Genomic DNA, 19,443 nt, shown 5'->3' with positions numbered 1-19,443 from the left:
ATCTCCCGCCGCTTCCGACGACCCCTGCCCGGCCGCAAGGGAGGCACAGCCCGCCGCAACGACTGAGTGAAACCGGTGAAGTGGTTAAAGTTTGGTTTGTGCCCGTCGTCAGCCCATCCCCCACAACAGCGAGCAGAACTTTACCACCTCCCTCCATTAACAACAATAAAAAAAAATAAAAATAATAATAATAAAAAAAGCCGAATCCCTAACATTTCCAAACAATGCGGTGAAGAAAAATACAATTTGTCGTACACACACACACACACACATTTACCCAAAGACAAACAGTTTGGGGCACGGCTTGGACAACAACCGGCGACCCCTCGCGTCGCACCGAGCCGAGTCCCACACGGTTGTCCTCGGTGACCCACGGCGCTCAACTCACCCCTCCTCGGCCTGGCTGTGCGGGTTCGTTCCGCTGGAAAGTGATTCAGTGGAGCAGTAGAAGAAGTGAGCGGTCCACAGTCTCCCTCCGCCTGGTCACAGGCAGCCATTCATTGTGACTGTACGCCGTGAACCAACAACAGCCGAAGAACGCGCACAGTCCTTGCATACACATACATACCTAACACGTGTGTGTGTATGTGTGAGAGGTAGAACGTACGCGCACGGACCAACGCGCGCACATGCATGCGATAAGAGCGCAGAGCTATCGAGCGAGCGGGGACTCTTTTTTGGAATCTCCCAGGGGTTGAAGATAGATCGCAGAGCTACCGATCGACAGACAGACAGATGAACAGGTAGACAGTGCACTACAGTAGTACAATAGTTCATTATTATTCTTATATATATTAAGTGAGGTTTGTTGGGGGAGATAACAGTAGGTGATAGTGATGACAGTAACAGCGAATTAAATGTTATGGTCATTGTACGTACGATGTATGAAGATGAGAAGTGAAGACAGCAGTAAATGTGTTCGTAAATAAGTATTTTAAAAAAAATCTTGTTTTTGTTTTCTAATTTCCTGAAACAGTTGGGGAAATCCGTTTTGAAGAATAAAAATGCAGATTTATCATAATGACCACAGTCCTTTAGCAAAAACACGTGTATCCACACATTATACTAGAGTTATAGAGTACATATACAAGTATAGTATTTTTTAATGTATTCAGTCATTCAGTCTTTTACTTCTACTGCACCCACATTGACAACAAATCTAACTACAAATTGAATTTATCCTTAATCCACAGGGGATTTGAACTTTGTGCAAATGCGTATATTTCTGTTATGAATAATATATTAGTGTGTACATTAACATATATTATCATATGGGTTTTTGAAAACACCATCGTAGAAATAGTGCATAGTGTATTATCGTTAATATTAAATCACTGCTACTTATTATTAATATATTATATAGTACATTATTGATTACAGTATTATCTAGTACTGTAGTATTCATATGTACTGTCTACTGCAATACTTTGTTAGAGGTCAACACTTCTTATTCACTGTTACGAATACTATCAGTGTTCAGGTATTAAAAACTGAAGTAATGTGATTACATTCGCTCCGGTAACGCACTGACTGACTGTGAGCCCACGCAGCGCTGCATGCAGGTAGACAGACAGCGTCCCCAGCCGACCCCGCTGTCTGAGCCCCACCCACTGAAGTCCACCCACTCACCCCCCACCCCACCCCTCCGCTCCCCCTCTCTGTGCTCACCGGGGTGTCTTCTCCCTCTGGGCGGCGGCGGCAGTAGTGAAGGTGCTGGTGTTGGTGGAGCCGACGACTCCCCCTCTCCTGGCCTGTACGCGGCGGATGGTGGTTCTATTCCGCTGTGTGAAAGTCTAGACAGAGCCGCGCAGGTGAGCTCAACAGCAGCAGCAGCAGCAGCAACAGCAACAGCAACAGCAGCAGCAGCAGCTCCGGGGCCTCCAGGCGCTGCGCACAGTGAATGCTAAACAGGATGAGACTGCACCCAGGCAGCACGGCTCTGCCGCTCCCCGCCACTCTCTCTCACTGTCATGCCAAATTCTATTAACTCTATAATTCTCCTGTGTCAGATGTATAGCGCCACGCTCTCTGGGCATTCATTGTCACAGCGCCCCCATCCAGATGTTTAGGGTGGTGTGCACGGTGTGGATTCACGGCGCTGTATCTGTCTAGTCCACACACCTCACAGTCAAAGCCACTCACTCTGGCTGCACAACACCAAATACAACAAGGTGATTACAGATGTTGCAGTTTATTGACGACGGCCGACTACTGTCTGGTTTCTAATGTAAACAGACAGACGAGCACACGGGCAGACAGCGGGACTGTTTCCACCACGCAGCTGGGACCACGCACCAACAGTACCAGAAACTATGTAAATATACTCAGCAAAGGCCCGTTTTTAAAGCAAAACAAGTCCCTGATAAACAGATCAAAACAATAACAATCTCTGATGAATAAACAGCAAAGCGCAGTTTGAAAAGTGGGTTGTCACGAGGGAAGGAACTTAAAGTCGAGATGAAATATGGAAATATAAGCAATTACAATAAAATTAATGTAATTTTTTTTTTGTCTTTTTGAAATGCGCATGTCACTGCAGCAGAGACGACGTGTGAGGAGAAAATAAAAGTTGAAGCTAAAGAGCTGCTGTTACAGGTTGCCACCAGTGAGGCGCAATCCTAAAAGTTGACAAATACAAAGTTAATGGACGATTCGGAAATAATAAACGACACTAATAAATATAAGGGGTTCTTAAATGTAAACGGTATCGTCTTGGATGAATATGGAAGGGATTAATAGTGTAAACATGACAATATTCTTTATAAAACACGATAAAAAACGCTGCTCCAAAGAAAGGTCTTCCACCCAGAAGGTTTACCGAAATAGTGATCAAAATCATTAGCCAAAAAGGGTTAAATTTAAACCTGAATATGATGAGCTGTGTCGCCTATTCCCAGATAAGGATGTATATTATTCACTGTGAGTAACGGTGTGCAAATTAACGGGTTTATCTGGTACGTGTTGAAGTCTTTGTGCTTCGTCTAACCTCGCTCGACAGCAGGCGAGTGCGAGTGTGAGGCGAGATTACATTAGATTATTCATTCCGTGCTCTCCACTCGCTGCTACATGTGATGCAGCAGAACAAACCGCACACCGATTGACCCTGGTGTGTCCTCACGTTACACCGTGTTCCCTGAACTGAGACGGCCTCGCCGGTAGGGGCGGGGTGGAGAAGGGGAGCGCAGGGACAAGCTTCGCGCTTTAGCGTTGGTCGCGCAGGCTTCCGTAGGGACGCGCTAGAAAACATGGCTGCTCCCTTGAACTAACGTGAGGGAACTCTGCGCAGAAGCAGTCACAGCTGATTTTAAGAAACTGCGACAGTTTACGGGCTTTCTACAATTTATTTTCACTGCAGCGGCTAAGAGCTAAAGGTAAAAGAATATATATGTTTATGTTTGTTTTGTTCATTTATCATATCTGCTGACACGATGTAATTCCGTGGCAGAATCAACCTCCGGCATCAACTGCGTGTTTGACACAACATAATTAGCTACAATAATGACTCAAACCAATTAATGACTGCTAAGGATAATAAGGACTGAGAATATTTCCAAAATAAGTTATTTTCCCCCGTCTGCCTAAAGTTCTTTACATTCCCCTCTGCTTTTAACAAGCTCATAATATTGCTTCAATTGAAAGTAAAATAAATAAGTAAACGTTTTTATTTTTTGGTATATTACATATACCAATAACATATACATGGTAATTGTATATGGCAATAACATATTTATGGTAATTGTCTTTTGTGTTAAAAATATAAATTGGTCAACTACATATTTTTGGTCATTGTCTTTTGTGTTAAAAATATAAATTGTAAATGTTCAAGACTGACTTAAACCCCTTGGTGGACTATTTTAATAGTGTTTTTTTCTTCTTCTCTTTTTAGGCTGTTGATGCTGTTGTGGTCATCACGTCTTTTCTCTCTCATCATCCACTACCCACTGCGTCACACCTGCACGTTTGCTTCTGCAAAGAAACCGTGGTGGAACTTAGGTTCATCTGCTGCCACTGTTTTTAGCAGGACATTAACGTCAATGGAGCCCAAGGACACAGAAGTGACCAACACTACGTCCAGCCCTCTGCCCACATTCACTGAAGTGTCGGCTGACCTCCAGAGTCCAGCTGCAGCACAAGCGCCAAATGTTAACACGGAGATGCCTGCTGTGGGTCTTTTACCAGGAGAGACGGTTGTCAAGGAGGGCAGGGCGAACATCTTATACCCCAATGCAAATGAGGTGTTTTACAACCCGGTGCAAGAGTTTAACAGGGATTTGACGTAAGTCGGCGTCGCTTCATTTTTTCTAAGGAAGAATAGTGATTGGCAAGTACAGAATCTATAGGGAAACAACAAAAGGAAGCTTCAAAAGATGTAAACCACAAGTATTACGTATTACGAAGGATGTCCGATAATATCGGCCGACCGTTTTAACGGTTGATATTAGCATAACTATGTACTATCTGAAAGAATAGAAAAGAATAGTTTTTTCCTCTGATAATGAAAACCCAATAACACTATGTCAGGGTTTCGCCAAATGATGAGTGCCCTAAAAATAGTGTGGGGAAAAACAGCTGTATGTTAAAGTGAGTCACTAGATGGCAGCATTGCAGCTCATTTAATCAATCTCATACTCCTACAGTGGTTTGAAGGAGGACACATTCGATGACAAATGAAGCTCTTTTTTTTCCTACCTAGTTGTGCCGTGATCACGGAGTTTGCCAGAGATGTGCTTGCTCAGCGTGGGGTGAAGCTGGTGGTTCCTGGAGAAAAGGAGAAGGTGGTGGTCTCCCTGTCGGAGGAGAAGAACGAGGCTGATTCACAGATGGAGGAGGAAAACGGAGCAGAGGAGCCGGCGGTTACTGCGACAGTGGGGGAGAAGTGTGACGTACGTGGGACCGTTGCTGTTGTCTTGACCATCCGTCTTTGATACAGGACATATGTCAATTTTTTACAATTGTTGTCGAAGAACTTGACAAGAAGTTGTCGTAAAAATAAAGTTCAAAACTTCATCATTTTTTTTAATTTCAGACTGGTCTCCGTGTACTGGAGGGGTTGGCAGCATCTGGTTTGCGCTCTGTGCGTTTTGCCCTGGAAGTCCCTGGTCTGAAGAGCATCACCGCTAACGATTTCTCCCACAAGGCCGCGGCTCTGATCGCTCGGAACGCCCAGTACAACAGAGTCAGCCACCTGCTGGAAGCTAGCTGCAAAGACGCCAGGTGTGATGGCTCAGTGAGCTCTGCTGCTGTTATTTATCTGCTTCAGATATTATTTCTGTTTGTATCTCATTGTTTGTCTCTTTGTCTTTTTTTAATCCTAGTTTGCTGATGTACGAGATGCGGGGGAAGAAGGACCGCTATGACGTAATTGATCTGGATCCCTATGGTAGCCCGTCCTGTTTTCTAGATGCTGCCGTGCAGGCTGTCAGTGAAGGAGGTGAGGTTTTTGGTGATGTCATAAAATACTGCTACAGGTATTTTACAAAATCCAATCCTGCTCAGCCTGCAGAGCCGAACAGTGTTTGTCATTTATTGACGCCACCTCCCTCACCTTATAAAATCTAAATCCACTGATTAAAATGTAACTCAAGGTGAAATCCAATCTGTCCCTAGTGGTTCCTGCACTTAAATATAAACTGTAATGACATCAGGTTGGCTGTTCCAACAGGAACTGATGAAACACGTTTTTGTAAGGTGATACTAACAGAAAAAATGTTTCTCAAATATTCCACTGTTCTCTTCTCTCTCTCTGTGACAGGACTTCTGTGTATCACGTGTACAGACATGGCAGTCATGGCTGGGAAGAGGGGGGAGACCTGCTACAGCAAGTACGGCTCTGTCTCCATCAAGTCAAAGTACTGTCATGAGATGGTGAGGAAGTGTAGAAAATCACACACACGCACGCACACACACGCAGCATAATATTGATGATTTTAACAAATGGAAATATGTTCATTTTTTTAATAGCATCTTTAAAAAATCTACATTTCATTACCTTTTGGAACATATTGTCCAAAATATTATGATTTTATTATGACATGAAACTGTAAAACATTACATCGCTAATAATTTCTTCAGCCCATGGATGGTTTTTAAGAGAGCTCGTATCAGTTGACTTTTAAAGATAGATGATCCTTTAACCCCCCCACCTCACCGTTTACGTCCCTGGTCTGTGCAGAACCGATCTTTTTGGCTCACGCAATCGCATCAGTGTTGAGGTTCCTCATCCTAAATGCCAGCTTGTTATAATCAGCCTGGTCAAATCCTCCAGTTCCGTTGCAGATGCTGCAGACGGTAAAGTCGCAGCTCCGCCCTCTGTTGAGTCAGATTTTGGAGAAATGTCCTCATTTCTCGGATTTGTTGATCAGTTCTCCCCATTTGTACGTTGTAGTCCAATATCGCGATCTGCACATTGGTTAATTGATTAGCTGGTGGCAAATTACCTCTGGGTAAAATGTACCAACGTGGACCTGCAGGTCAAAGGTTACCATTACTCCTCTGTTATTGACTCTCTGAAATAGAGGCATCTTAAAATATCAAACCAAATACTTAACTGTTTCTTGCGTTGTGTCGTCCGTCGCCGTATGGATTCATATTGAGCAGAGCTGCTAAAGTGTAACTCTGTAACTTGTCAGCTCCCCCCTCTTTTACCTCCTCGGTTGGTCAGTTGGTCGGTCAGTTTGTTGGTAAACAGTGGACTTGACCCACAGTTGGCAGCAGCGGTGTTTCATTATTGCCTTCTGTTTAATTTATTACTCATTCCTTCTGTTTCCCTTCCTTCCTGCTTCCTGTCTAATGGTGGTGGGCTCCCCCTAGTGGAGGTGTTTTTGACATGATAAAATATGAAGTCTTAGTCCTTTGATCTTCTGTGATGTCATAGTGTCATGTGATGTCATCACAGCCTATTTAGGACAAAGGAACATAAAAGGGATTCTTCTCACTTTTCATGACATGATTGGAAAAAAAAATTCAAATTAAAAGAAAATAAAATTTAAAGAAGAAAGGCTTCTGACATGTCATTATTATATAAAGAATAACATGGACACGTCAGTGATTCAGATCGTTTTTATTTATATTTCTCTCTGTCTTTAACAAATGGTCAAAGCATTGGTTGGGGTGAAAAAACTCGCCAGTTGAAAATTGATTTTCTGTCTTTAAATATGCGTCTTTATCCATCTCCAAACCTAACGCAGAGATGTGGATGAGATGGAGGCCGATAACAACGGCAAAGATCATTAGGATACGTACGTTTGTACCATCAGTCATATATGAAACGTAAAGGAAACTGTGCCGTTTTTGGTCCTGGCCCTGCTGATGGGTGACTATGTGGAAAAATACATAAACTACAACATGTATTATTTTCCGATGCAGGTCACATGGTTGCTACTGCCACATACGGCGTCCTATAACTTAAAAAAAAGACAGGGGTCTGTGGTTCAACAGTGACACCACAGTCTGACAATTACTATAAAATACTGACGTAGATGTGTATCTTACATCGACTCAGTCTGAAAACTCAGAAGTGAGTTTTCTGCCATATTGCCAAAGCTTTAACTTAAGTCAATAAGTTATTTTTCTCTATTTTGTTGATCTAAAATGTATCAATTTAAAATTGAACGATTAAAGACCTGCTGTTCTGAGCATGTATCAATTTAAAATTGTAATTGCATCATTATGAACGATTAAAGACCTGCTGTTCTGAGTATTTTCTCCTCTGTGGGAATATCAGTGTGGAGCCAGAAAACAGCAGATATCCACATACGTACGTTTGCACAATCACTACAAGTCACTGGAGTCGTTACTCACCGTGTACGAGCCTCGGCGCGGCCTTTAGTCCTGCTGCAGACGGTGAAGTTCCCGTAACATTCTCAGCTGACTGATGTCGTGCAAAAACATCCGTATTTGCCTGAGCTCATTGTCGTTTCTTCCCAGTTGCACAAAATAGTCCAAGGTGGCGATCTGCCTGTTGGTCAGCTGATTCGCTGCTGGCAAATCTCCTATGGGCAAAATGAACCAACAAGGACCTGCGAATCAGACAGAAGTAGACGGGAGTTGAACAGAAATCACAGAGCAGACAGTGACTCACATGATGCCGTTAGATACTTACTATTTTTCCCAATGTGTCGCCCGTCTCCTCTGGCGTTCATTTCAGATCAAGGTGTTTCCCTTCCCGTGCGAAACCAAAGGTCTGGTTTATACTAACAGTACCAGGTCTGAGTGTTAACCTGCTACAATCATTTAAAATGTTGCATCACCGTCTCTCTGTGGTTTCCTCTCTGAATTCACTGATGTTGTATTAGGACCTAGCGTTTGTCCTTTGAACTTTGATGATGTCATTAGATCCACGTCGTCAGAAAGTCTTCACACTTGAGACCAGGTTTTAGAAGAGGGAGAGGAGCGGGCGGTGGAGGGGGGTAAAGGATAATGAAATCTGATGAAATGATGTCACGATGTGAATACTACCTGAACATATTAGGGAGTGATGTCACGATGTGAATACTACCTGAAGTAAACTCATTTACAGTAAATGGACCCTGTACTACAGTACACAAACACAAATATACTCCTTTTCAAACAGACTGCAGGGTGTTTTTTTATCACATTCACAGAACAGTGTTTTACATTTATTTTTCTAAGTACATTCAGCTTGGTGTACTACAGATTTTTCACTGCGTAGAGAAATGCAATTTCTGTGCTAAATTTTTTTTTTTTTTCCTACGGTGCTGTACACCCCCTCTGAAACATTAACCACCAAAATAAAAACAGTTAAAATGTATATTCCTGACTCAAAGGTTTTTATTTAGAGTTCTAGAGTTTTAGAGTCCATCTCCTCCAAGGCTAAACTGAGCTAAGCTAATTTAGCATAACTTCCTGTGACCAGTAATTGTGCGCTATTGTGATTCAAAATAAACAAGGAGAGTATGTATTTATACATCTGTGTTAAATATATATATATTTTAGGAGGTTCCATTATACACAGTATTATTATAAAAATATTTCTCCCGTGTACAGGCTCTGCGTATCATCCTCCACAGTTTGGACCAGAGAGCTGCGGTCTACCAGCGCTACATCCAACCACTGCTGTCGGTCAGCGTGGACTTCTACATCAGAGTTTTCGTACGAGTCTTTACGGGACAGGCCAAAGTCAAAAACTCAGCCAGGTACTTCAGAACTTTTTTCTCAAGCATTATTAATGTTTGATGTAAAATGTAAAATCAGCATTTTTAAATCTCTCTCTCTCTTTCTCTCTCTCTCTCTCTCTCTGCCTAATCAAATACAATAAACAGGCGCTCGTCTACAACTGTGTGGGCTGTGGCTCCTTCCATTTACAGAGCATGGGCAAGAGAATCGACAATGGGAAAAAGTAAGTTCTACAACCGTTTAAAAAAGACGGACAGTGAAGATACAATGAAACCTGTACTGAGTTTTCACTCACCAAATTTTCAAGTAATAAAATGAATAAGTCGTATCTGCTCAGACTACCAGGATAAAGAAAGACAGTGATGTAATGTTGTTGCTGCAAAAACGAAGAAAGACAAACAGATTTTGTTGGTATACAGTATTTTGTTTTAAATACAAATATATGTACTCCAAGTACTCACTTGAGAAGACGGTGCCACAGTACTTCTTGGTGTTTGTGATTTCAGTATGAAGTATTCTGCTGCCACTGGACCTCCAGTTGGACGGGAGTGTGAGCACTGTGGACAGAGACATCAGGTCAGTGACACACATATATTTAGTCAGTGCTTAATTAAAAAAAATATTGATTACCTTTTCTTTTTTTTGCCTAATCAAATACAACTTCAGTCACAGATGTTTAAAAATGAGGTTAATGGAAACGGAGCAGTTTGAACCACGTTGTTGTTCAATGTTTGAACAAACTCCTCCTCTTTCTCTCCAGCTGGGCGGTCCCCTGTGGGCGGAGCCTATCCACGACTCCTCATTTGTCCATAAGGTTCTGTCAGCTGTGTCGGGGAACCCCTCCAGATTTGGGACGACCAAACGTATCGAGGGCATGCTCAGCATGGTGACGGAGGTACGAGTTTGGTATTCACACAGTATACAAACACAGTAGAGTGGTCCCTCGTCTGTTACAGAGGTTACGTTCCAAGACCGCCCGCGATATGTGAAAAACTGCGAAGTAGAGACGCGATAGTTATTTACGTATATATTAACCCTTTATGAACCCTTTAGAAGGCATTGTAGGGCATGAAATATTGCAAAAAGCAAAACTTTTACAAATGTCGTTTACCCGTACGTACACGTTATTTCTTGTAATACTCTGTATTTTTTTTTTAAAGTTTTTTTTTTCTTAGGCTAGAAAATGCTTATTTTATTACGATTTTTTTATGTACTGCAAAAGATCCCGATAGAGCGAAAAATCCGTATTACAAGAATACATTTAAAATTAAAAAACCCGCGATGCGGTGAAGGCGCGACAGCCGAACCGCGATACAGCGACGACTGTATTTGAGTATGAATTTCAAAAGATAGAACAAGAAATTTTTTCCAAACATGACAGCATTACCTCAGCTGTTCTAAAGATAGAACAAGAAATTTTTTCCAAACATGACAGCATTACCTCAGCTGCTGTTGCCGCTGTTGTTGTTGTTTATACCCACCCCTGTTGTCTGTTCCAGGAGCTGGAAGATGTTCCTTTTTATTACACTGTGGACGGTCTGAGCAGCACCATACACTGCAACACTCCGCCCCTGCTCCAGTTCAGGTACACACACACACACACACACACACACACAGAGACTGTCATGATGCTGTGCTAACTGCTCATTTTATTCCCTCGCTGCAGGTCAGCCCTCCTTCATGCAGGTTACAGAGTTTCTCTCACCCACGCCTGTAAGAACGCCATAAAAACAGACGCTCCCCCCAGTGTCATCTGGGACATCATGAGATGTTGGGTAAAGATAGAAAAGATTTAATGTTTTTATTTTTAAATAAATCCATTCATCAATGACAGTCTTCACTCTCTGGTCGCCACAGGAAAAGGTGAATCCTGTGAGGAGAGAGAAGCTCTCAGAGACCAGCCCTGCTTTCAGAATCCTCTCCACTGAGGCCAAGTGAGAGTCGGAAGAGTCGTGTTAACCAACACACATCGATTTTCATCCATCGTTTTTACATGTTCACCGAGTCCTTACCTTTGTGTTTGAATGAAGGCTGGAGGCCTGCTTCACTGTGAGGAACGACGCCAACCCTCAGTCACGGAAACGCCACCTGACGCGATTCCAGGAGAATCCTCAGGCGTACTGGGGGCCCAAAGCTAGGGCCAAAGCTTGGTAATTACAAAACACGCGCACGCACGCTGAGAGAGAAGGCAGTTTGGTTTAAATTGTGATCCAATAGTTTTAAAAGTCAACTGTGATTGTGATGATGATGATGATGATGATGGTACATTTTCTTAAAGATACATTTTGTTCTTCAGATGAATCGTCATGGTAGCCTATTTCAACAGTGTTTAGCACGTACGCTGGCCCTAACCTGGCCTGTAGGTGGCGCTAAGCACACATTTGATCTTTGTCCAAACATCTCAGTAAAGTGGCTGTTATGTATAAACACACTATTTGGATGATTACTGGCATGCTAACATCTGGCCTAGTGGCAGTTTTTTCAGTAGCATCCATCCACTATTTGGATGATTACCAGCATTTAGCACCTAGCATGCTAGTGGCATGCTAACATCTGGCGTAGTGGCAGTTTTTTCAGTAGCATCCATGTACATAGTGTTAGCGCTGGCCTGTCATGCAGCCTTTTGATGTGATCAGTAATCAGTACAGTCTCACTGCTGGCTCAGGCTAACTCTGCTAACACCGTTAGCCTTGCTTCTTCTTTGAGCTTTACTGGCAGATCTGACTCTTGTGAGCCACATCACTGCCACCTACTGGGTATATTTTTCGCTGGTGTATATTTCATATAGAAGGCATGCAAAAGATCCAAATAATTTTATTTAAATGTCAATTTGATGTTGCTATGGTTACCTGCTACTGTTTATATTGGAGAGAAAAAAACCCCCACTAGCGTGTCTCATTGTATCTTGTCTATCTTTTCTTCCTCCAGTGGGGGCATCGCCACAGACCTGCAGGACAAGAGGAAGAAGTTCCAGAACAAGAGGAAGAGCCAGGTCACAGACTCTGCTCAGCTCAAGGACTTTCCCTGCAAGAGATTCAAACAGGTCAGTGTCGGCTGCAGTGGTCACAAATGAATTAAACAACTCAGTGGTACTTACATGTGCCGAGGCCGTCTGGTTATTAAAAAAAAATAGAAAGGTCAGAAACCAGGCTGGTAAATTTTTTTTCTTTTTGTTTTTCAGGGAACATGTACACACGGAGACGACTGTCGCTACTCTCACAAGTCAGAGCAGACAACTGAAGAGAAGACGGAGTAAACCTACAGATTTGTTTTTTTAATTATATATTTTTCTGGACTTTTAAATGGTCAATGCAGCCTGATCACAGTGAGGATAGCAGGCTGCAGTTGTTTCCAGAGGTAAACGACTGTTATATTTTATTTTAGTTTTTTTTTTCACAAATAAATTCCTTGCTGTGATTTAAATGTCTTTCTTTTCCCGACCACAAACCTACTTCATCTTTCCCTCTGATCTGCTCATGTCTGATCTTGTTTTAGACGATCGTCTGAAATGAAAAATCTCAGCATCTTTACATCATGAGGCAGGTTTGAACACACAACATCTACTCAAAGACAAGTGATCAACAGTCACTGAACACTTACGAATCACGAGTTTTAATTTGGAGACGCTGCACAATCAGTACAAAAAGCGTTTGTCACATTGGCATTAGTAGAAAATGATTTTCTTATTGCACTCACCTGGGACCGTGTGCAGTGATACAGGAAGAAACCCGATCTAAACTTTGTAAGAGACGATCGTGACAAACCACGTCTCAACGTCCTCCTCCAAAACTCTTCAAACCAGCACGAAAGTCCAGGCACGGTTGTTTATATATATATATAAAAAAAAGATTTTAAAGAAAATCTAAACATGAGAATTTTAGAACAATGAAAATACTTTTTGGAAATGTGCATTGTGCTTCTTGTGAATTGTACAATAGAAGATGAAAAATATAGGCAGCCACTGTGATCAAGAAAAAAAAAAAAAGTTCCGAGTACTACAGACAAAAGTTGAAGTATATGAGAGCACCCAGAATTATCACTCTGACACAAGTTGTAGAATTTGGACCAAAAATCCTGAGATAAATGACTGCAATAAAATCCAGCTTCAGAGAAAAGAGTAAAGATCCGACTTTGTGGCGTGTGAAGGCAGACAGATGATTTCTTCAAGTGGAACAAACGACCGTCCTCGTTTGGTTTCTTCATATCGACCAGGACGACTTTCTTTTTTAAGATGAACTTATTTATCTGAGGCTGACTCTGAGCAGGAACGTCCTGATCTCCATGGGTCTTAGGGTCACCTCCCAGGTGGAGGGATCTTGGAATGACTTCAGCAGTGGAGGCCCCTCCTCTGAAAAAAAACAAAAAAAAAACGACCGTCACATGGTTTCTACAAATGGCCACAAACTGAGAGCCAACAGTGAGAGTTGAAGGTTAAAAAAAAAAAAACCCACAGAGATCTTTTACAATAATAAAAAAAGAAAAGACCTTGTTAAAAATATCCTGTAGTTTACTGTTTCACAGCCACCAGCCAAAACAAAGTGTTTATGACTCATTATATCACTTCACCCATTTAATTAGACCCTGCAGAGAGAGAACGTGCAGAGCTGAGTCAGCTGTAACGGAGCAGCGAGTGTCATCGGTGCAGAATAAAAGGTTGTTCCCGTTCAACGCTGAAATTAATTTGACCCTTGTAGCTGGAGGTTAAATGTTCCATCAGGGGAAGGAGCAGGAGGCCGGCGACGACCAATCAAAGAGCCCGCAGCTAATCCTATAATAAGTGTTGATGCGTTTGTAAAGTACAGATTCTTTTTTTTTTTTTTTTTTGTTCCTTCCCGCCCTGCAACGTCTAGAAGTTGTAAAAGTGCTCCAGATCGTTTTTATCTCCTGACAAGAGCGGCATAATTTGCTGAGCGTCACTTAAACTTTTACAGTTGATGACGTTACATAAGTCGGAGGAACCAATAATCTGCTGAGTGTGTGTGTGTGGCCCACCTCGTACATGTCACGTTTTCAGACTGTCGACCAAAACAGTAAAAATGTATCACTAAGATTTTCATGTAATGATTATTTGTTGTATAGTTTTTTTTCTAAAAGTGTGACACAGTGGTGTGTGTGTGTGTGTGTGTGTGTACCTGACTGTGGGCTCCAAGCCAAACGTATCATCTCATCTTTCCACTGATTGGCCGACAGGTTCAGCTCAGACATGCCCAGCACCTCCAGAGTTGAAAACAGCTTCTACACCGGGAAATCAAAAAAAAAAAAAAAACCTTAGCTTTACCAAATCAAAAAAGAAAAACAAAAAAACCTAAGCTTTACCATAAAATTAAAATGTCAAATGAACTTTTCATCTATTTATTTATGGTAGTTTTTTTTTATTTTTTTTGTGCTCTTAGTTAGTTCCCTCCGAACTTTTCATCTATTTATTTATGGTATTTTTTTTATTTTTTTGTGCTCTTAGTTAGTTCCCTCTGACCTGCAGGTTGACAGTCACTGGCTGTGAGTGCACTTTACTCTCCCAGCTCTGGAACTGATGCTCCAGTCTCAGCAGCACCGAATCAGCATCCCACTGTGTCAGTGTCAGGAGGTGGACAGCAGGGGGCAGTGCAGCCTGAAGACCTGAGAACTAAACACAATTTGACCAAAGGCAAAAATAAATAAAACTGTGATTCAGATACAAAAACAAACAAAGACTTCCTATTTTTTTTTTATCCAAACTCACCTCCAGTCTGGTGCCGGGGCTCAGCTCTCCTTTCATAAATGTTAGCAGAGGCTGCAGTACCACCTCCTGTGCCAGGGGGCGATGAGCATCCGCAGCAACAGAAGGGCGGTCGAGCAGTAGCAGGAGGCGACCACGGACTACCAGGCCCTCGGGGAAGATTTCCGAGGTCTCGTTGAGAGGCTCCGCCACGCCACGCACATCATCGTACAAAAGACGCCGATGGAGCTGAGGGGGAGGAGCCAAGGTTAGGGTTAGGGTTAGGTTGGTGTGTCTGTGTTTGTTTACAAACATTAAAATGTTTTTTTTTTTGTACCATGAGTTCCAAAGAGCCGTTGTGGATGCTTCCTCCTCCCTGAGAGCGATCAGTCACCACCGTGAGCTGATCCTCGTCGTCCTAAAGACAATTAACAATTAGCAGAACATTAAGAGTGAAGGCTAAGCAGGAATTTAAACAACTACCGGTACTTAAATTCAAGTACTCCGCTGGTTACTTTAACTACTTAAATTCAAGTACTCCGCTGGTTATTATATATCCTGCCAGTCAATATACTGTATATTTGACTAACAATCCCGTTTAGAAGAAAATAGAAAGTAAATCAAGACAACGGATGAAACTTAATTTAAAATATATTAATGTCACAAACATATTGGTTCTGTGAAATAATCCAACACTTCACGTACCTTAATAAAAGCACGAGAGTTGACCGGGTAGTAGTTTCCGGCGATGGGCTCCGACTGTCTCAGGTTCCACGTGGGTCTGAAGTTTGTTCTGTTGGGAAACACGAAGAACGTTCTTCTCTGCGCGTTCTACGGTTGAACTTTTGATTGACGGGCAGCTGCAGCCGCCTGCTCGTCATCTTACCTTCTCTGCAGAACTTCTCTGCCGTTGGAGTCCGTGTAGAAAAACTCAGAGGTTTTAATGCTGGTGTCCAGACGGGTGATCACCTCCTTCCCTTGGCTGTCACTGAGGAGAAGAAATGATAGTCGTTATTTTACCATCTTAAATGCATTAGTTTGTGCTATTATTAACTATTAGTGACAAACTGATTATAATAATAAATGATCATTTTTAGCTCTAGGTTTATATTGAAGTAAATGGACAGGATTATACAGTTTGTCCATGTTATTTTAAATAGTTCTTCATCTCTGTGTGACTAAATAAATTAATAATTTTCATAAAATAGTTCATTCCTAATGAACTCGTTCTATTGCCTAAAGGAAACGTTGGTTTTATTGGATTAGATTAAACTTAATGAATCCCACTCTGGGGGAGAGTTGTTGTGTTACAGCAGCACACAGACAGATGTGAAGACGATAAAAAAACTAGGTCTTGTAAAATCTTGTAATAAAAAAAAAAATAAAAAAAATAGTGACTGTAGAACTCGGTACTCCACACATGGGCAGCGGTCCCACGGTCCACTCCAGCTCCAGAGCCCTGCTGTCGGCGTAGAGACGAACCACCTGAGAAATCCAGGGCGAGAACCACTGCCGCACCTCCTGCACCACGGACGTCTAGCACACACACACACACACACACACATATTTAGCGTTGTAAACCAAGAATGGCAAGAATGAGTTCATAAATTATTTGTTTTGTTTTTTTTAAACTGAAACAATAGTCGGGCATCGGTTTAGTTTGACTGACACCTAGACTGAAACTACAATGAAATCAATACAAATGACACTGAAAACATAAGTCAAATCAATACAAATGACACTGAAAACATAATCAAACAGTGATCTAACTAAAAGGATTCCCAATCCCTGGTCCAGGGACAGGTGCCGGTCCATAGGTTATTTGGTACCGGGTCGCAGTGGGACACAGGTCCAAAGGTCATTCAGACTCTCAGACTTTCTTCTCTTAGTATCAAAGATGTTACATTTTTAAAATATAATAATCCGTCAACGATGGCGTGGTATTATCAGGCCGCAGTAACGGCTGATACCGGCCGACCGGTCCTTGGTACAAAAACAGGTTGGGAACCGCTGATTTAACTCCCCTGGACCCACAGTCACAGTGACACCGTGTCAGTGCTGTCGTGACCCTGAATGTGACCTCTTCGGCTGTGTTCTACCTGCAGCGTCTCCGTCTTGGCTCTGGGGCTGACGGTGAACGGTGTGGACGAGTTGGGTCTGAAGATATAGGCTCCTGACGGCTGGATACTGTCAGAGTTGTTGCCGTCACTGGCGTTGTACCTGAATCAAGTGTCACACACACACACACACAACACACAACACAAATAAACAACAACTGAAGAAGGGCAACTGCAATACTAAAAAAAAACTTAAGACGACAGACAGGAAAAACACAAACCAGTAGAAATTCTGTCTCAGCTTGATGCTCTGTTTGGTCTCCAAGTTGCTGAGGCTACTTAAGAGGCCAGTTTCTGGGTCAAAGGTCACCCGCAGGTACTGTGGTTCATGACAGAAAAACACAAACACTAAGAAGAGAATGACATTCACGTGAACTAACACCGTTCACACTCAGTGTGATTTTTTTTTTTTTTTTTTAAATATTCTTCATGGTAACAGTCCGGTGTCGACACCTTGTTCTGGATCACAGTCGGGGCGTCGTGCTGGACCGCCGTCCTCGGAGGCCCGTCCTGCAGCAGGGACACAGAGTAGGTGCTGAAGCCCAGAGGAGGAGCCTGGACCTGGAACACCAGCTCGTTGACAGCAAAGCCTCGACTCCTCCTCACGTCCTGAGTGGCTTTGGACACGGGAACAATCTGGATCAGGAAAATAAGATAAACGTAAAGTACAATAAAGTACAGGGCAACACTATCATATATATATTGACATATTAATTAAAAAGAAACCTCTCTATGACGTGACATATACAGTTTCTCTGACAACCCACCTGACAGTCCACAGCTTTGCCACTAGCGTCAGAGATGACGTACGCACTCCCGTTTACAGGCAGCCTGACGGGCCAGGTGACGGGCCGGGCCAGAGGGTTGTACACGCTGACTGAGAACTGACAAAAAAATAATTATGATTAAAACACTGATATGGACTGTGAGCGCTCGTCTGTCAGTCTGGGTGGGGTTAAAGTTTTTTTTTTTCCACCTTTTTGCTGGACTCGGTGATTGGACACACACTGATGTTGAGGTTGTCGCAGTAGCTGCGCTCGGACGATGACCCGCTCAGAGCAGCCAGACTGTTACTGACCAGAACCTGAGATAAATGGACGACATAAACAGAGGGAAACAGACACAAGGTCCAAGTTTGACCGTTACACCGACTGTGGTACAGTATTTATGAAGTAGTACTTTAAATGCAGTATATTTATTTTACCCCCTTTGTATTTACAGCGATACAATATATATATATGCACTAGTAACATGACAATAAATATATGACAGGAACCACCGTTAAATACGCAATTATATGTAGATAATTAAAAATGTTAACTGGCTTCTCCGTTGAATGAACACATTTTTTGTTGAAGATTATTTTCATGACTATAAGATATAGAAATATACACTCATAAAGGCTAAGTACTGCTAAAGTACCTGACAGTTGTCCCAGCCTTTAGCCAATCTTCTGGCGTAGTCGTTGGCCACGTGTTGTTTCTCTGTCCCGGACACAGCGTCGTGATGCTGAGCCACGGCCATGGCTTTCTCTGACAACAGCAAGGAGACAAAGGTACAATACTACAGTACAACACTAAAATGGTTTTCTTTTTTGTTTGTCTTGATTTAAAGAAAAAAAGCAAAATAAACATTAATATAATAAACTCACTGAGTGTCTGACTGTCGCCTTTTCCAAACGGTCCGCTCCTGGAGGCGGGGCCGCCGAGCACCTCCCGCTGGGTACCCGTCTAGATCATGCCAACAGTTATTATATTATATAGATGAGCATTATTAGTCAGTTTAATAAATTAATCAATAGACATCAGAAGATTAATTAGACGTAAATGTCAAAGGTTTTTACAATAAAAAAGTTACTGTATCTACACTGCAGAAAACTAAGACGATCCCTTTATTTCTCAATGGTTATGGTGTTTCATTTCATCAGAACATATGATTTTAATTGCAATAAAACATTCCTTTAAATTAACCTTCAATAAAATACAAGGTTTTAACCCACACATCTTTATTTGATGACGCCATGTTTAGCTGCTCTATGGATTTAATAAATTGATTTTCTTGAATCAATCTCAATAGGCACTTAGCTTCACAAAGACAAAATATCTACACTGCCCTCTGCTGGTTGACACCGAGTTTCACAAGTTAAAAAATGCAACTTCCACATATAAATGTATTTAGAAATGTGTCACCATTTATGGAAACATTACAAAATTGTAAACAAACAAACAAAATAAATAGTTATCCAGTTGATGGCATAAAATGTTGATAAAAACACAGTATAAAAATACAAATGGGTCAAGTCCAGCACCCAAAAATAAAATGTCAACAAACAATTAACATGTCGTTGTTTCTGATGTACCTGCAGGTTGCTGTTGCTGATCCTCTCATAACGCTTCAGTGCTGGTCGACTGGTAAAATAGCCAGTCCAGAAATCGTGAGCGCTGTCTGCATAAGGGAAAAAGTCATCTGCCTTCAAAGACCTAAATTAGAAAAAAA

At 42.1% G+C, this 19,443-nt stretch overlaps 3 protein-coding genes and 1 long non-coding RNA gene across 7 annotated transcripts in view; 1 reads left to right on the top strand and 3 right to left on the bottom strand.

The window, feature by feature from the left end:
* nacc1b (nucleus accumbens associated 1, BEN and BTB (POZ) domain containing b) overlaps positions 1-2,163 on the bottom strand; it is a 17,499-nt gene extending 15,336 nt beyond the window's left edge. Inside the window, exon 1 of one of the 3 annotated variants that reach the window (XM_017034908.2) lies at positions 1,669-2,163. The gene's annotated coding sequence lies outside the window, so the exon portion shown is untranslated. Of the gene's footprint in view, positions 1-277; positions 648-1,668 lie in introns of those variants that run through there. The other 2 variants (XM_025058451.1, XM_008316530.3) reach the window with 2 other exon arrangements.
* A 1,027-nt stretch (positions 2,164-3,190) lies between these two features.
* trmt1 (tRNA methyltransferase 1) lies at positions 3,191-12,961 on the top strand. 2 transcript variants are annotated; one of them, XR_522013.3, is made up of 17 exons: positions 3,191-3,371; positions 3,887-4,276; positions 4,694-4,883; positions 5,027-5,214; positions 5,316-5,431; positions 5,753-5,865; positions 9,007-9,155; positions 9,275-9,358; positions 9,642-9,711; positions 9,896-10,030; positions 10,635-10,720; positions 10,802-10,910; positions 10,993-11,069; positions 11,166-11,285; positions 12,064-12,178; positions 12,317-12,492; positions 12,631-12,961. XR_522013.3 is itself a non-coding variant. In XM_008316534.3 (16 exons), the coding sequence occupies exons 2-16, from the start codon at positions 3,894-3,896 to the stop codon at positions 12,389-12,391; spliced, it is 2,010 nt and encodes a 669-aa protein (XP_008314756.1). In that variant the 5' UTR covers positions 3,191-3,371; positions 3,887-3,893; the 3' UTR covers positions 12,392-12,552. The 2 variants fall into 2 exon arrangements, 1 of the variants encoding a protein (XP_008314756.1); XM_008316534.3 differs by lacking the exon at positions 12,631-12,961 and having other exon boundaries at positions 12,317-12,552.
* On the bottom strand, positions 6,004-8,348 carry LOC107989065 (uncharacterized). Its single transcript, XR_001760596.2, has 4 exons — positions 8,102-8,348; positions 7,801-8,018; positions 6,549-6,896; positions 6,004-6,464 (listed from the first exon to the last, which is right to left on the bottom strand). It is a non-coding gene; the product is annotated as an uncharacterized LOC107989065 (long non-coding RNA).
* Positions 12,732-19,443, bottom strand: part of man2b1 (mannosidase, alpha, class 2B, member 1) — an 8,926-nt gene continuing 2,214 nt past the window's right edge. Inside the window, exons 6-21 of the mRNA XM_008316552.3 lie at positions 19,307-19,427; positions 18,599-18,677; positions 18,370-18,479; positions 17,924-18,031; positions 17,715-17,831; positions 17,401-17,583; positions 17,169-17,266; positions 16,930-17,050; positions 16,251-16,366; positions 15,717-15,821; positions 15,536-15,623; positions 15,168-15,248; positions 14,855-15,079; positions 14,609-14,758; positions 14,268-14,370; positions 12,732-13,483 (exon numbers count right to left, since the gene is read on the bottom strand). Coding sequence (XP_008314774.2) covers positions 13,377-13,483; positions 14,268-14,370; positions 14,609-14,758; positions 14,855-15,079; positions 15,168-15,248; positions 15,536-15,623; positions 15,717-15,821; positions 16,251-16,366; positions 16,930-17,050; positions 17,169-17,266; positions 17,401-17,583; positions 17,715-17,831; positions 17,924-18,031; positions 18,370-18,479; positions 18,599-18,677; positions 19,307-19,427 — 1,912 coding nt within the window. The 3' untranslated portion in view covers positions 12,732-13,376. The remainder of the gene's footprint in view (positions 13,484-14,267; positions 14,371-14,608; positions 14,759-14,854; positions 15,080-15,167; positions 15,249-15,535; positions 15,624-15,716; positions 15,822-16,250; positions 16,367-16,929; positions 17,051-17,168; positions 17,267-17,400; positions 17,584-17,714; positions 17,832-17,923; positions 18,032-18,369; positions 18,480-18,598; positions 18,678-19,306; positions 19,428-19,443) is intronic.

This window comes from Cynoglossus semilaevis, chromosome 9 (genome assembly GCF_000523025.1).
Source record: "Cynoglossus semilaevis isolate Cse_v1.0 chromosome 9, Cse_v1.0, whole genome shotgun sequence".
In the NCBI taxonomy this organism is placed as follows: domain Eukaryota; kingdom Metazoa; phylum Chordata; class Actinopteri; order Pleuronectiformes; family Cynoglossidae; genus Cynoglossus; species Cynoglossus semilaevis.
This window is presented reverse-complemented; position numbering and strand designations above follow the sequence as displayed.